The sequence below is a fragment of the Cebus imitator genome, unplaced genomic scaffold (assembly GCF_001604975.1).
Source record: "Cebus imitator isolate Cc_AM_T3 unplaced genomic scaffold, Cebus_imitator-1.0 Scaffold105, whole genome shotgun sequence".
In the NCBI taxonomy this organism is placed as follows: Eukaryota; Metazoa; Chordata; class Mammalia; order Primates; family Cebidae; genus Cebus; species Cebus imitator.
Window position 1 is genome coordinate 5,207,244 of NW_016107420.1, and position 15,366 is coordinate 5,222,609.

Genomic DNA, 15,366 nt, shown 5'->3' on the forward strand with positions numbered 1-15,366 from the left:
TTTTTTGCAAAAATTTTTTATCAGAAATAATTGTCTAGTTTATGTAAAATATACACATAAATGTATAGACAGAGAGATTGCAGTACCCTCAGGTTACAGATAAAAATCTGTCTCTTACCATCCCTTAAACTTTAGAAAAATATTTGGCTTTGGGGACAATGTTAATAGTATTTATATAAGGAAGAAAAATATGCTTAGATAATAAGAGTCATAGGACAAAAATTCATCTTAAAAGAAATTTTTTACAACACCCGCACCTTCTAGCTCAAGAATTCACCACAAAACATTCACATGTACCCCATGTTCTCATAGTATCCCCCACATGTGAGATGTAAACCAATTCTTCTCTTTCACTCAGAAAGTATATTGGAGTGTAATCAATGACATAGGAGATAACTTTGATTCTGCCTTAGTTTATTTCTTTTCAGATATACATTCTTAAAGTACAATATTTTATTTTTAGTGACAAATTACTTTTGGTGTGCACAGCTGTTGAAATTCACTGAGGGCAGCTCAATTCCCCATGAGATGGCTCAATCGTCTTTCCACGAGCTTTGACCATTAGAAAACTCTTCATTACATTGAACCGAAAGGTGTCTCTTAGATCTGATTTGTCAGGGTAAGTCTAAACCATCTTCCACATAGCAGCATTTCAGCCTTTTGAAAATAATTATCCTATGCTTAGCAAACATTTCTGTTTTCTCGGAGGAGACTTGATTTTGAGTCCTTGTGCCAACCAGCCACTGGCCTCTGAATTTGCATATATTCTTCACTCATTCAGTCAAATATTATTGAAGACCTCTTTTACACCAGGTATGCTTAAGATACATCAGTCTTATTACCAAAACAAAACATTATATTTAAGGTGTAAATTTCCTCATTCTAGACCATGACTGAGAGGGATGGGGAGAGGTTAAGTGATATTTGCCTATGTGTAAGCAGACAGCTTATTAGATCTCCAAAGAATACATATGGCTTCGAACTATGTACCCTTTCTCTTTTCCCCGTTCCGAGAAGATTCTGAAACATACTGTCTTAGGAAATCATGCTTTGAGGGTCACTGTAGTTAGTGATTCAATCATATTAGTTTTTTTGGAGGGAAAGTTAAATCACACTGTTGGACAGATATTGAGCATGTTGTCAGCTGAAATCCTCAGTCTCTTTCAAAGGTTTTGTTGCTAAGCCAAATCTTTGCCCAAATACAGGACTAGTTATTTATCCCTACTAAGTTTAATTACATTATTATAACCTGCTGAGATCATTTTAGCTCTTAATTCTGTTACCTAGTTTGATAGCTCTAAAGATAGGATAGGGACCATGTCTGTTTTTATTTGCTGCTGAATTTCTTGTACCACGGACGATTCTTGATTTACAGTGAATGCTAGTCACACGTTTGATAAACATGCTACACATATTTTCATTCAAACCATTTAAAAGAAGAAGAGGACCAGACAGATAGAAATATAGACAGTCTCAGAGCATACCAACCACCAGCTCCCTTAATGAGTACCTGATCAGCACATGTCAGATGTGGCTATTCAACCTGTTTTTATTCTGGCCCATATTACTACTTGTACACTGTCATAAGAACATCAAGAAAGATCCAGCCTTCTACCAAGTAAAAGTTCATTTATGCCATACTAGTCATATTTCCCAGATCTAATCTAGTAATCCTGTCCAAAAAGAAAAGCAAATTAGCCTTCTTAGTAAATCCATGTAGCATCCTAGTAATCACAGCATGTTCCTTTCATGTTTGTTAAAACTCGTTAATTCCTTTCATAAGGCATCATGGCAGTTTTCATTCAATGTTTTCATTCTATAGCAGCACAGTCCTTTTTTCAATGAATGAAAAAGCTATCAGAGCATAATATAAAGTATAAGGAAATCTTTAATATTTAGATCTATGAAGATTAAAAGTGAGACTAGCATTTCCTTTTAAACTACTCTATGGGATAAAAGAGAATGAGAGAAGTTATAAGCATATTTCTTCAAGTAACTAAGACAATCCATGGGAGACTTTCTATGGATTATGGTAAACATGCTTATCTATATTAATAATGCCGTTTGTTGAACATGTATCATGTGCTATGCATCATGCTACCATTTTGCACTTATTAGCTCATAGTCCAACAGTCCTTCTAGGTAGGTGTTATCATTTCCTTTCCAAAGACAGTAAAAGTTAAATCATTTGCTCAGTCATACAGCTGGCAGGTGGCACAGCTTGATTTCAGACCAGATCTGGTCAACACCAGAATTGTACTATTGTACAACGTTGTATCTTTAGAGTTTGAGGAATGTATAATTTTGGCATCTCTCCCATTTGCTGACAGCGATTCAAAAGTAACCTTTATAGGTTCTCCAAGTGTCATGGGATGTAATTCATCTGGGTCAGGAGGCTTGAACTCACTGTAAACATCTAGATACTCTCATATAAGTGCTTCACACATTCTAGACTTTAAGTGACCCTTACCATCTTACCAGGGTCCACTCTGTCCTTTCAGTTCAAGGATCAGCGTTCTTGATGGAATATAAAGATGCAAAATAGGTTTCGAAAAATTCTACTTCCACTTTTTCATTCATCAACCTTAGAACAAGTATGATCTGTGAGCCTCTTTTATTGTTTGAATTCTCTTTCTGACTGCCATTACCCAGAAAGCTCTTTTGTTTTCAAATTATGTATATATATCTAAAAACCTTGCTAGAAAAAGTATCTTCATATCTAGTGGGATTTGGTGATTTTCCCAAACCTAGGAAAGAAATTGGCCATAACCTAAATTAAGTAAAGTAACTTTAGTAGAAAAAATAGATCTAAGCAAAGTAAGTTATAATAATTAGCTTAATACCTCCTTTGAAAGTTTCCAGATTTCTTCAATGAGTGATGACAATTTCACCATTTAATCTACCCAAAAAGTTAAGTTGTGTTCAGTTATTGTAAAGTAATTGATACAATGTATAATTTCCTTTCAGAGTGTGATATTTTAAAGCACAGCCTTTGAAAGGTATTTACTTGGAGTACTTGAGACTAGTTGAGGCAAAGATACCATCACAAGCATTTGATATAAAAAAGCGAAGCTCCAAGGATGAAACTTAAAGAGCCAAAAATTGGTGGGAAAAAGGAGAAAAGCTCTCTTTGAGACTGTTGCATGGGAAGGGAAACACCAGAGAAAAAGATTTGCTTCATAAAGAAATTGTTTTACACTGGTCATAATCCCAAAGTTAGAACTATCACCCAGAGTAGTGATTAAATAATCACACTAATGCATAATCATAAATAAGCATTGCTTATTTATATTTGATCTATAAATGTATATATATATATATATATATATATATGTGTGTGTGTGTGTTACATAAATGTGCATGTGACTAAATTAATTCCATTCTCCCTAGAAAAAGGCAGTAACTAATTGACCATAATCGGACTATCCTGATCATTATCTATTAGGTTTTACTCAAAGTCTTTTAACCAGTGCATTAACATGTTTTAACCAAGTTTATTGGCTTTGCCTTATAGGAATTCGTTTAACTGAAGTTTATATGTGTAGTCCTTAGTATACTCAGAAATGCTTGAACTACTTTGTGTGTAAATTTTTTTTTTTCGAGATGGAGTCTCGCTCTGTTGCCCAGGCTAGAGTGCAGTGATGAAATCTCAGCTCACTGCAGCCTCTGCCTCCAGGGTTCAAGCGATTCTCCTGCCTCAGCCTCCTGAGTCGCTGGAATTACAGGCGCACGCCACCACACCCAGCTAATTTTTTTATTTTTAATAGAGACTGGATTTCACCATGTTGATCAGGCTGGTCTCAAACTCCTGACCTCGTGATCCACCTGCCTTGGCCTCCCAAAGTGCTGGGATTACCGGTGTGAGCCACCACACCCAGCCGTGTATGAACTATTTTCATATTTTCAGAGGCAGTACAGCCTAAGTGTCTCAATCCCAGACGGGATCGAATCCCAGATCTACTACCTACTGACCTTTGAGCAAATTACTTAATTTCTCTGTGCCTCAGTTTCCTCATCTGCAAATTGGAGATAATAGTGCCTACTTCACATAAGGATTAAACTAATTAACATACATCCCAGTACCTGCCACTTGATAAACCTTTGTAATTATCTGCAAAAGTCAGGAGGTTCCCCAAAAGGCGATGTGGAATGGCAAAATCAGTTTTTATTTCTGAAGTTATCACTATGGAGATACTGTTGGCAAGCCTTCAGCCAGTTGCTGGAGAGATTAATTTCAGCAAGATTTGTGTCAAAGAAACCAGATAAGAGGCTGCTGCAGTAATCCAGGCAAAAAAATGAAGAAGCCTGAATTATATAACAAACAGTAGTGGGATCAGAAGCAAAAAATATTAAGGCAATATTAAATATAATACACAGGCCTTCATCACTGTTTGGCTGTGAGAGTTGAAGTATTCATAAAGGATTCCCAGGTTTTGGTCTAGGAGGACATTCTCTAAAACAGGATCTAGAAAAAGATTGAGTTCCAAAATCTCAAGTACCTGTATACATCCAAGAGGGGATGCCCAATAGGCAAATCTATTCACACTCCAGAAAAGCTGAATTGCAGATACCAAACTGAGTAAGTAGTACAGGGAACAGTTGAAGTCAAGGAAGTAGACAACATTGGATTTGCATTTACCCTCCTTATCAGTGACCAGGCAATCAAAGCCTACCTTTGGCTAGAAAACGTCATCTAATGAAGTTCTGAACATTAAAGGGAAATCATATTGAAGATTTCAACCTCGAAGTTAATTGTGAAGTTTGTTGCAGATGGCTAATGCTTCAAAGGTAGAAACTGTTTTCTCAGTGATTTGGGTGAAAACATGAACATGAGTCCCTGGTGCTACATTTCCCATCACAGATTGAACAACTGCCAATGATAGGCCCTTGTTTTGGCTCCTGGGGACTTAATTTCCCTAAGGAACTATTGTGGTTATTCAGCTTTAAGACCTTGTAGGAAGAATCAGTTATTTGTCTCTGGGGTCTTACTCAGAGCAAGCAGTATGTAAGTAAACAGTCACTAAGGAGAAACGAGAAATAAGATTTTAGCAAAATGTATGAACAATTGTTTAAAAAACTGGCCAAATCCTTACAAAAATTATAAATTAGACTAAGATAGCTACCCTGTTGTGGATCCTAATCAATGTAACCTACATGAGAATGCATAATTCACACCAGTTTTGCTGTTCCCAACATAAAGAAAAAAAGTGCATTTCACTTTATGCTAATTACTGCATGTAGTGGTTGTACAAAAGATTGTTTCAGGCAGGGAGAACTCAAAACCAGGAATGAGAATGAGAGTGCAGGCCCCGTTCTGCTAGTGCTGTGATCTCTGCCAAGTCTTACGTGTAGAATGCAGATAATCTCTCTTTTTTGCCCTACGGTCCCAGAGTTGTGATCAAAAGAAAGCATTTAATGAAACTGCTCTTTGAAAAATTATTTCTAAAATTATTTAAAGGTTGTATTATAAATACAGGCTTCCCATCATTCAGGAATAATATTTTTCATCTCAGAAGGCTCATTAGTTAAAATAATATTGCAAATATCAGTGTCTTGTTCCCAATCGTAAAAATAGCCTACTACTTTCTAAATGCCTAACATATGCCTCTTTGAGGTGCTCAGTGGACTTGCTTTAAACATCACAACTACTTCAGTATCTAAGATACTAAGCTGTTACCCTCTTTCTGGGAAACTGAGGCTTAAAACGGTTAAGTGACTTGGCCAATATCATGTGCGTGGTAACTATAGTTTAGCTTTTAAATCCAGTTCTCTCTGACCCTGAAGTCTATGCTGTTTCAACAATTCAATGTTTTCAGATCCAAAACTGTATTCTGGAATGAAGTTCAGGTGGGCAAGACTTAAATTCAAACCATTATTTTTCAGTCTCACCAGCAGAGCTGGGCCAGAAAGCAGCCCAGTGAATCTGTGCTCTGCACGATCTTGGTATGTTCTCTACAGTTCTCATTCCTGATCTAAATTGTGAGACAGTAAACAACTGACTGATTCAGGACTGCTAAGTCATATACACCTTTAAATATTTAGCAAAAGCAGATTTCAAAAGACATTTAAAATGTATTGCAAAATGTACAGCATTTATTCACATACAGACAAAAAGGCACAATTCTACTAAATAGTTCAACAAAAAAATACAGCTGTCCTCAACTAGTTTTATAAATACTTTCAAAAAGGGGGTAGAAATAAATACAGGATTGGGTCATGTAATATAAAATAGTCATCTCTACATATACTTTTATTTGATTTTTAACTCTTCATGCACCTTTTTTTTTTTCAATTTTAGCTGAATGGACACCAAGCTAGGCACATAGTGAAAAATCCTCTGTACAAGGTTACAAATGTAATGACAAGTTTGTCCATTTCAAAATAATTAAGATTTGTACACAACACATAAAACCCATCATTTAGATCTTGTGTTTATAACCTAACATATGACATTCCAGGCAACTTTACAAAAGTTTAACTAGCCTACATTTTGACATAATACATTAATCATAATCAAAGATATTTCTTGGTCAGGATGCACAAAAAAAAATAAAGCTAAAAAAAAAAAAAAAAAAAAAAGCAAATGGTTCCGTACTAATAGAATGCAAGTGGGTGTTTGGGCTGGTTGTTGCTTATGGCCACCTCATACAGAGTTCCCAGCATGACATGAAACTAACTCACAAAGCTATCATTATACTGTCAGAGAAACCGTGCTCTATACCATTTGCATTTCAAAGCAGGAATAAAATGTGTCGGCTTTTTATTTTTGTGTGTTTTGCTTTTGTGTGGGGTTTTTTTATATATTTTTTGTTTTGTTTTTGTTTTTTGGTTCAGCATAACTTGGAACATTTGAAAGCTTTTCAACCTAAATGTGGGGAAAAAACAGGTAAGGCATTATTTTTGCACAAAACTAGCATTCCTAATAGTGCAAATGAATCTGATACCTCTTAAAATGGTGAGAGGTCATACACTTACTAGATTAATTTAGATTTTTCTTTCTATGGCTTGACAAATTATCCCTCTATAAATTCTACTCTCACCCAGAGCTGTTGCTGTAGTCAAAAGATAACTGTAGATAAAATCCAACCTTCTCCTGTATTCAGCAAAAGGTTTTTGCTCATATGCAAAAAAAAAAAAAAAATCTAATTTTTAAATTATGCTACAAGTGAATATACAACTTGGATTCATAAGAACCTTCTATTATCTGTAGCAACATGCTGATCTGGACAGCAGTCTTTCAAAATGAGCCCCATAGCTCAAAAATAGTCAATCTAAAAACCTGCGTCATTCTTTCCCCTCCCCTGAATTAGCTACTAAAATGTATTTGAAAAGTTAAGACTTGGTTTGAAAATGTTATACATACAATGGGGATGCATCAGATCTACTATTTGATCATCTGATAAAACTTGCATAGCAAGATGGAATTCAATAAGCCTTTTTTGTTGTTGACAATCATCTGGAAGACTTGAAAGTTAACTACAGAACTCAAAGCATTATTCATTAAGTATCATAATGTCCCTGCCATATGGAAACAGATGTATAAATGAATCAGGAATCTGAATATTGGTATTAACAAACTAAGGAGAAATTTTGGGGAAGTCGGGCGTGTTCCGAATGCCCATAATTCTAAATCTCATTGCTATTTAAACTTTCCTTCCTTAAGTTTGATTCACAACCACATTGAATTCCAAAAAAAATTAACAGGACCTAAACACTATCCACTGTCTTGATACATAATGCACTACAGTGAGTGCAAAAACAAAACATTGTACTCAATTTTAATGCTAAATTTATTATTGCTGATAACTTACTAGTTATTGCCATTTGCAATTAGAAAGTCCAAGTTACGAATTAGAGTTTAGAACTCTGACTACAGAAAACCTATTCAAGGGTACACTTCAATCTCTTTCCTGTATAACCTTGGTCAATAGTAAGAGCTTATCGCAACTTATTGCCTTTCTATTGTTTTTAAAATATAACCTATTTCGTTTTTCTCTCTTTTTTTTTTTTTTTTTTTTTTTTTTTTTTTTTTTTTTTTTTTTTTTTTTTTCTTTTCCTTAAGGAATCCGTTCATGTTGGAAGCCCGGATTCCCCGACATATGCACTAGTGGTTGGCTCTGGGAAGTAAGAGTCACCAGAGTCTGGAAGTTCTTCACTTGAACTTGAGTAGCCATTATACTAGTGGAAGCCAGATGGCCAGGTATTGGCAATGGCCAGGGAAACCCCAAGCTGGCTCAACAGCCAGTGGTTAGGGAAGAGGAAGGTCAAGTAGACTGATAAAAATTGTACTTCAACTGCCCTTATTCATAGATACAACTTTCCTAACAGTCTCATTCTCTACCAGTCTCATATCCACAACCTACTCACAGGCTTCAAGCAGCAGGACCTTGCTACATTTACCCTAAATCTCCACATTGCAGCAGCTCCACCCTGTCCCCTCAGCTCCTCCAATAATGACCTTTTTTAAAACTCTCTTCCCTGACTGCCATATTTACACATAAATTCCCTAGTGTTACTGAAGCTTCAGAGCTGCTGCCTGTATACTATAATGTAACAAAAATAGCCTTGATGGCCAAATATAAATATGATTTCAAGATCTACCACAGTCCTAGAAAATAAGCTTTATGGGCTGTGAATGGTACCATGAAGGTTTCTTAAGAACCATATCGGGTTCCCTGCATTCAGGTAACCACGAGTTTGTGCTTTGGGAAGAATGCAGAGGGCTGTAAAAATTCAGGAGGCTTATTTAAAGCCTTGCCCTCTTTAAAATTTATTTCATGCTTATTTTAGTGTTTAGTTTGGGTTCTAGTCTTAGCAATGTCTTACGGTTACAATCTACTCTTCTGTTTCCTCAACAAGTTGCAAATAACACAAACTTCTCTCAAAAATGATTTAAAAATGACTCTGGAAAAAAAAATTTAATCTGAATTGCAAGTAAATGTTTGTGTAGCTCAGGATTAATGGGTTTCTGCTTCTCCCCCCATCAGAGCTCTCCTCTAGCACACCCAATGACGAGCCCAAAGGGCTTCCGCATCATCTCTGTTGCATCAAGAAGCCAAGATGCTTCTCCTGATAATGTCTGTCCTCCTGCTGATAGTGCTGCTGGTGTGTATACATTTCTTTTCTGATGCCTCACTCTCTGAGTCACTCATTTCCACATCGGGGACATACCCGTCATTCTCATTGTCAGATTTTAATTTGCTTTTTGCCCTTTCCTTGGCTGGAACTCGGCCTAGGCCCAAATATGGGTAGTCTGAGTGCTGGTGGCAGGCCCCTTCGTGGGCCTCTCCCTGCTGCTGCCGTTCCCCCTTCTTTGGAATCCGGAATCCTCCCCAGTTTTTCACTGGGCTGGCAGGTGTTGTAGGCACTTTGACTGTGGTCTGATTATAGTTTACTTTGATTAGGGAGCCATTGCACTTGGGCACAATCTCCTTCCTTGTGCCAGGTGCTGACTGCCCCACTCCAGAGGAGGTGGCAGCTCTTGTGTTGTCGAGATGCCTCTGGGACACATCTGTGGACCTGAGAGGCTTGTGACTCTGTTTAAAAGATTTGTCCTTTAAGTCTCCTTTAATGAGATCACAATGAAAACGATTGTCTCTTCTTTTCCCGTGGTCTGGCATCACCACACCATTTTTCTGTTGTGCTGATATGAGACGTGCTTCTGCAAAGGTCTTTTCCAAACCCAGAAAGTTTTCTGGGACCACCATTCCCTCCCTTCTACCACACAGGTCTGGCTGCTTCAGCAGGGTTTTGCCTTCACTTCCAGTGCTGTTCTGCAAAGGATCTCGCTTATGGGGCTTTTTCAGCGAATGAACCAAGGAAGGACCCATTTGTTTTCTGAAGAATGCAGAATGCCACTTCAGGTCCTCTATCTTGGGAGCATCAGGACCCACAGAAGGACTGTTAAATAAAAGCATGTTTTCCAGTGAGGAGGAGGAGCAGGAAGAAGAAGGCACACCTAGGAACATAGAACCACAAGTAAACAAAAATTACAGCAGAAGCAAATCCAAAAGAATAAACTTCTAGACCCTTAGTGTGGCCCAATTTATGTGAACTCCCCGCCCAACAATATAATATTTACACTACCAAGTTTGTACAAATTTGGTTTTTATAGTAAAGATATGACCTGCCTTGAGAATCTGCATTTCATCTGCAGATTCAATATGCCCCATTTTCTAAAACAGCTGAAGCTCACATAATCTTTCATAAAACTGCTCCTCTTCAAATAATACATGTTCCTCCAAACAAAATAACCGATCTGATTTTCAAAGGGGACCCCATGCAGAACCCATCAGGTGCCTGATGGCTGCCTCTGCCCCTGCCTGGTTACAGAACAGCCACTGCACCACACTCCTCCACTGGTCAGTCTTCTGCCTCCCACATGAGACTGAGAGTACCCAAAAAGCAAGGACGGGGGCTTCTTAGTTTCTCAAGTGTCTATACCCTCATCAGGGTTATTGTGAGGATAAATACATGTAAACATGTGAAATGAATAAAGGAAATGTTTAAAATAATTACTGATATAAGTGTTCCAAAAAATACTATTATTATGTGCAAAATACATTTGTGGGATTCAACTGAACTGTCATTCAACTTGAAGTAAGTTAAATTGATGTTTTTAAATTTTTTTATGCAAATCTCAGTAAGACTAAATTCCACAGCATTACCTAGTAAAAGTTCACACTTCGTGAAATAATATTAATCCTCATCATTTGATAACGCACTCTGACATTTTCTATTATACTTTGTTTTTAATGCTTGTCATGACCCCACTGAATTCATCTCACAACGCACTAATGAGCTGTTACCCCAGTGGGCGAATTCACAGCACAGTGGAGATCATCATAAAGACCATGCTTCTGCAGCAGCCTCAAGATCATCTTGAAAGAGCAAGTCTCATGTTTTCTGTCTCCCATAAGATATGAACCACCAAGAAAACAAGGTTCAGCCCCCAGAGTATGAGACAGGAGGCCATGAGAACCTAGTGCTCACCAGACACAAACACTGCAAGCAAATGAAACATAGCTAGCGACTCAGAACACAGAGCTGTCATGACCACAGGAGGAGGTATTTTACAACCTGCTGGTTTGGAAATGCCTGCTTTCTCAAGAATCAATCATTCGAATCAACATTCACATCACACTGAATATATTTCTTTTACTCCATCACCTGCCATGGGAAAAGAGAATGGTAAGAAGAGGCTAACATTTTCTGAACTCTGATTTCTATCTCCTTGACTGTAACCCATGTCTCTAAAGAGCCTCCAACTCATGACCCTCCCCCCATATCCACTGTTTCCACTGAGGACAATCTCACTTAGCCAAATGACCCTACACACTCTCAGAATCACACAGTTTAAACCATGGACCCTGAATGACACATAAATCACGACCATCTGCTCTACTGCAGGCAGGAGACAGCCTTTAGGCATGAATAAGAACACAACTGAAGCCTTGGTCTGGAAAAAGAAAAAAAAAAAGCACCCTAAAGGGTTTCGAGAGCTTTACTCAGCAGCATCCTCCAGGAAGATGAAGGTTTTCAACTGATCATACCTATGGTTCTCATCTCAGAATGAAAGTAGGATTTGTTTTCCTTTTCTGAAACAGTAGTAAGAGAGTAAGACTTCTGAATGCACATGTACGTTACGACTATGTTACCATAAAACAACTCCCAAACTTATTGAGTATCATTCGCTCACCCGGTAAAAACCTCAGCCATGAAATGCAAAAACCTGCCTGCAATATCCATGAGAAATAACTTGAATGAAATCAGATGTAAATGCTCTTTATGGCTTATTTTTACAGGTAATCACTCATTATATAATGACTTAAGAGTTGCAGAAAGCCCTCCAATGGCACAACTCCACAGACACAACTTGCATTAGTGATCCCAGCTTAGCATTTGCTGGCTATAGGCTCTGTGATCTGGACCAGATAGTCTTCCAAGGGCATTAAATAGATCTCATTTATTTGTCTTCAAGTAGGAATCATGAAAAGAGAGTTCACTTTAGAGACTCTGAATCAAACTACTTTTACACATGACACCCTACTTAGAAAATTTATTTTTAAAATCTTAACAAACTCCAAGTTGCAGCTAATGATAAACACTTGATTCATCTAGAAAATACTTAATCTTGGGAAGAAAATAGCTAGGATATCAATAAGTTACTGCATTCAAACTATGTAACACTTCAAGAACATCATTTAAACCTCCCTAAACATTTTATTTGTTCCGCTGACCCAGCTCCCTCTAGTTGCACATAATTGGTTAGATAAACCAGAATTTGGACTTAACACAACAGGTTATAACAACTTACTTCTTGTCTCTATATGCTGTAATAATCTGGATACAGTGACAAAAAGCCACAAATGCACAAAAACAAGAGTGTATCAACTATGACTGCACAACGCAAGCAGCAAGAATGGTACTGCTATAACTTTAAAGGGTAGTCCAAGGCAGGAGAGAGGCTCACTGTCTTCCAATGAACCAGTTGAAGAGCTACCTGTTCCCTGGGCCCCTAATGCTGCCTGATCCACACTCAACAGCTCTCCTTCCCTGAAATCCTTACACTACCTACTTGTGGGGGCTTATGATCACAGAATGCAGTGCTAAAACACCCTTAAGAGGTTTTGATTCTAGAATAAACTTTAAGATCAACACAGAGGTTAAACAACCTGCCCAACTTGGTCTTTGTCCTTGATCTCCAAGTAACTGATGTATTCTCTAGAGCAGAGAAAGTATATACCCTAGTTTTCTTTTTATGTTTGCCTAGCCCAGGGCAATATAAAATAGAAGACAATACATCTTGGTGCTCAATCTCAGAAATATTCAACAATCCATTTACACCAAAAAAATCTACTGTGAACATTACATAAAAATGGACTGTGTCTTAAGTACAGTCTTAAGATATATTTACAATATTTACCATGTTACAGATAGAGCCCAAGGCTGAACATAAACCTGTTAGGTATCCCCATTATATGTTTGCCAAGTACTATGTAACATATAAATCACTGTTTCATTTCAGTCAATTCCAAGAGGTAGCTTGAGAGATCCCCATTTTGCACATGAAGAAACTGGGGAGACTCAAAGACGTGCATTGATCAGTAAGCAGAGAACATAGGATTCCACCCATATTTATAGAGGGCAAATTCATAGCTTTTTCCCTTAACCATGATGCCTCAAATTAAAGACCTCCTTTAAATATGAACATGTATGCTTCTTAAATTCTTCTATAAGAAAATTAAGAAATTATTATTTCTTCCTCAACAGTGTTAAAACTTATAAACCCCTGCCCTATACTTTCACCTACCAGGGCTTAATGCATACCTGAAACTCTTTCGTGCTCCAAGAGCTTAGTGTAAAGATTGAATATCTGTTCCTGGACTTTGCACACGGACCGTTTAATCTTCTCCCTGCGGGTCACCATGTAAGTGAGGTTCCGAACCTAGAATGTAGAGAATAAAGATTCCAAGTAAGCAATACGTACATAACAGTACTTTGGTGCTTTTTAAATTTCTTTGCCTAAGAGAAATTACTCCTACTAGGGCCTTGACAGATATTTGAAATCAATATGTACTTTGAACATTTTATCCAATCTCTAATCTCCTTTTGGGCAGATAAGGATTCCACATATACCCCTTAACATAGGCAGCAGCAACACTGAAGAGGGTTAGGGACACAGGAGTGGGAGGGAACTAGAGAACTCATACATAAGTCCTGCCTCTACCACACCTAACCCATCCTGGCACAGAGGCAAGTCAAACTTGCAACCTCTTGGACTTTGCTTATTAATGTATCAATATCTTCTGTCACTGGATGGCCAACGGCTTTACAGCCGTTCAGAAGCCACTTCTGCACTTTGAGTATCTTCTGAAGGCTGAACTAGGTAAACATGGGGTCAAGGGTCATCAGAGTGGCGCCCCCTGCACCAGAACCACTGGAAGACCAAATGGTTACTGAGAATCCTAGTAAATGTCTTTGTCAACTGCACACTGAACTCCCTGAAATGCCTGGAGCTAGCAGGTAGCTTATGTGTTGCTATGAGGCGTGCAAATGCCTAGGAAACTTCCAACTTTGCCAATGATTTGCTGGTTGGACATCTCCTGTCCAGTAGTTCTCTGTATCATCACTTGAAAAACGGATATTTCCCCTCTCCTGATTTGTTTTTAACTGAAAAGACCCAGAGCTAAGAGTTGGCTCTACTTCCTGTCTGATGTGCGACTGCTTTGGATCACGTATCCCTAACCCATGCTCAGTAACCAATATTTAGATTTGTTCCCCACCTATCACTTAATACACAAAATTTAAAGAATTTGTCTATAAACTCCCTTAATCCTTCAGTCCTAAAATCTTCTACTGGTCAGCCTGACTAGATTACATGGGCCTGAAAACTCAGATGTCAGACACAGCATGCCAAATACACAGTTAAACCCTTCTTTGGGAGTATATGGACAAGACCTCCTAAGTCATCTCAGTGGCAGGAGTGAAAAGCGACCACGTTTCCCGTTAGCTCCTACAGGCACGCCTTCACTTCCCTAAAAAATCCCATTATCAGCAAACTCTTCCCCTGCCACCTTTATAGTTTTTTTCCCCATAAACTCAACAAAGTAGTATCACCCTACTTTAAGTGGAAAAAGTCCAAAGGTCACCAACCTTTTCTTTTGGCAGTGAGGACAGCAACAAGCATCAACAAACCTTGTGAAGACACACAAGATTTTGTACCCTGGTGTAAAGCATCAGTATAGACTAAACCTTAACAATTGCAGTTGTGCTCAAGGCAGTCTCATTTGCAAGAGGATATGAAGCATTAAGAGAGACAGAATACAGCCTTTCACATTTGCATGGCGGTAAAAATCTCCTGGCCTAAAAAGGAAAATGCCAAGTCAGGTTTCTCCTCCCCCTAATCAATTCACTTTCAGGATCTTCCCATCTTTATTTCGGTATCAATCCCTTATAGTACTATTTCCTATCTTAAATTATTTTAAAATTAAAGAATTGAGAGTAAAAACACTGCCTGTCTGATGGTAAATATTACATGGGTGTCAATCAGCCTAGTTAAGGTAGTCTCTTCCCTTCTCTGACAGCTGCACACCCTCACAAGCAGCAGCAGGTGTCCTTTATACAAATTCTGACCAACTTGGGAATGGACGTGGCTAACAGACTACTCTTTGATAATATGGTTCTATCCAGGGGAGACTGAGAGTGAAGCTCAAGAATGAGGGATCAGACCTAGATCCATAGTAGATTCAAAACTTCTAGGAAACAGAACTGCTTTTACATTAACAAGGAATCTGACTACTGTAAATAAAAAATGGTAACATTCTGACATCTTAAGAGCAGACAGGTTGCTCTCATAATCAAATC

At 38.0% G+C, this 15,366-nt stretch overlaps 1 protein-coding gene across 2 annotated transcripts in view; it reads right to left on the bottom strand.

Annotated features, from left to right (window-relative positions):
- Positions 1-6,071: 6,071 nt before the first annotated feature.
- JADE1 (jade family PHD finger 1) overlaps positions 6,072-15,366 on the bottom strand; it is a 48,859-nt gene continuing 39,564 nt past the window's right edge. For both annotated transcript variants that reach the window (XM_017537652.1, XM_017537651.1), the window contains exons 7-8: positions 13,330-13,447; positions 6,072-9,958 (exon numbers count right to left, since the gene is read on the bottom strand). In XM_017537652.1, coding sequence (XP_017393141.1) covers positions 9,048-9,958; positions 13,330-13,447 — 1,029 coding nt within the window. In that variant the 3' untranslated portion in view covers positions 6,072-9,047. The remainder of the gene's footprint in view (positions 9,959-13,329; positions 13,448-15,366) is intronic.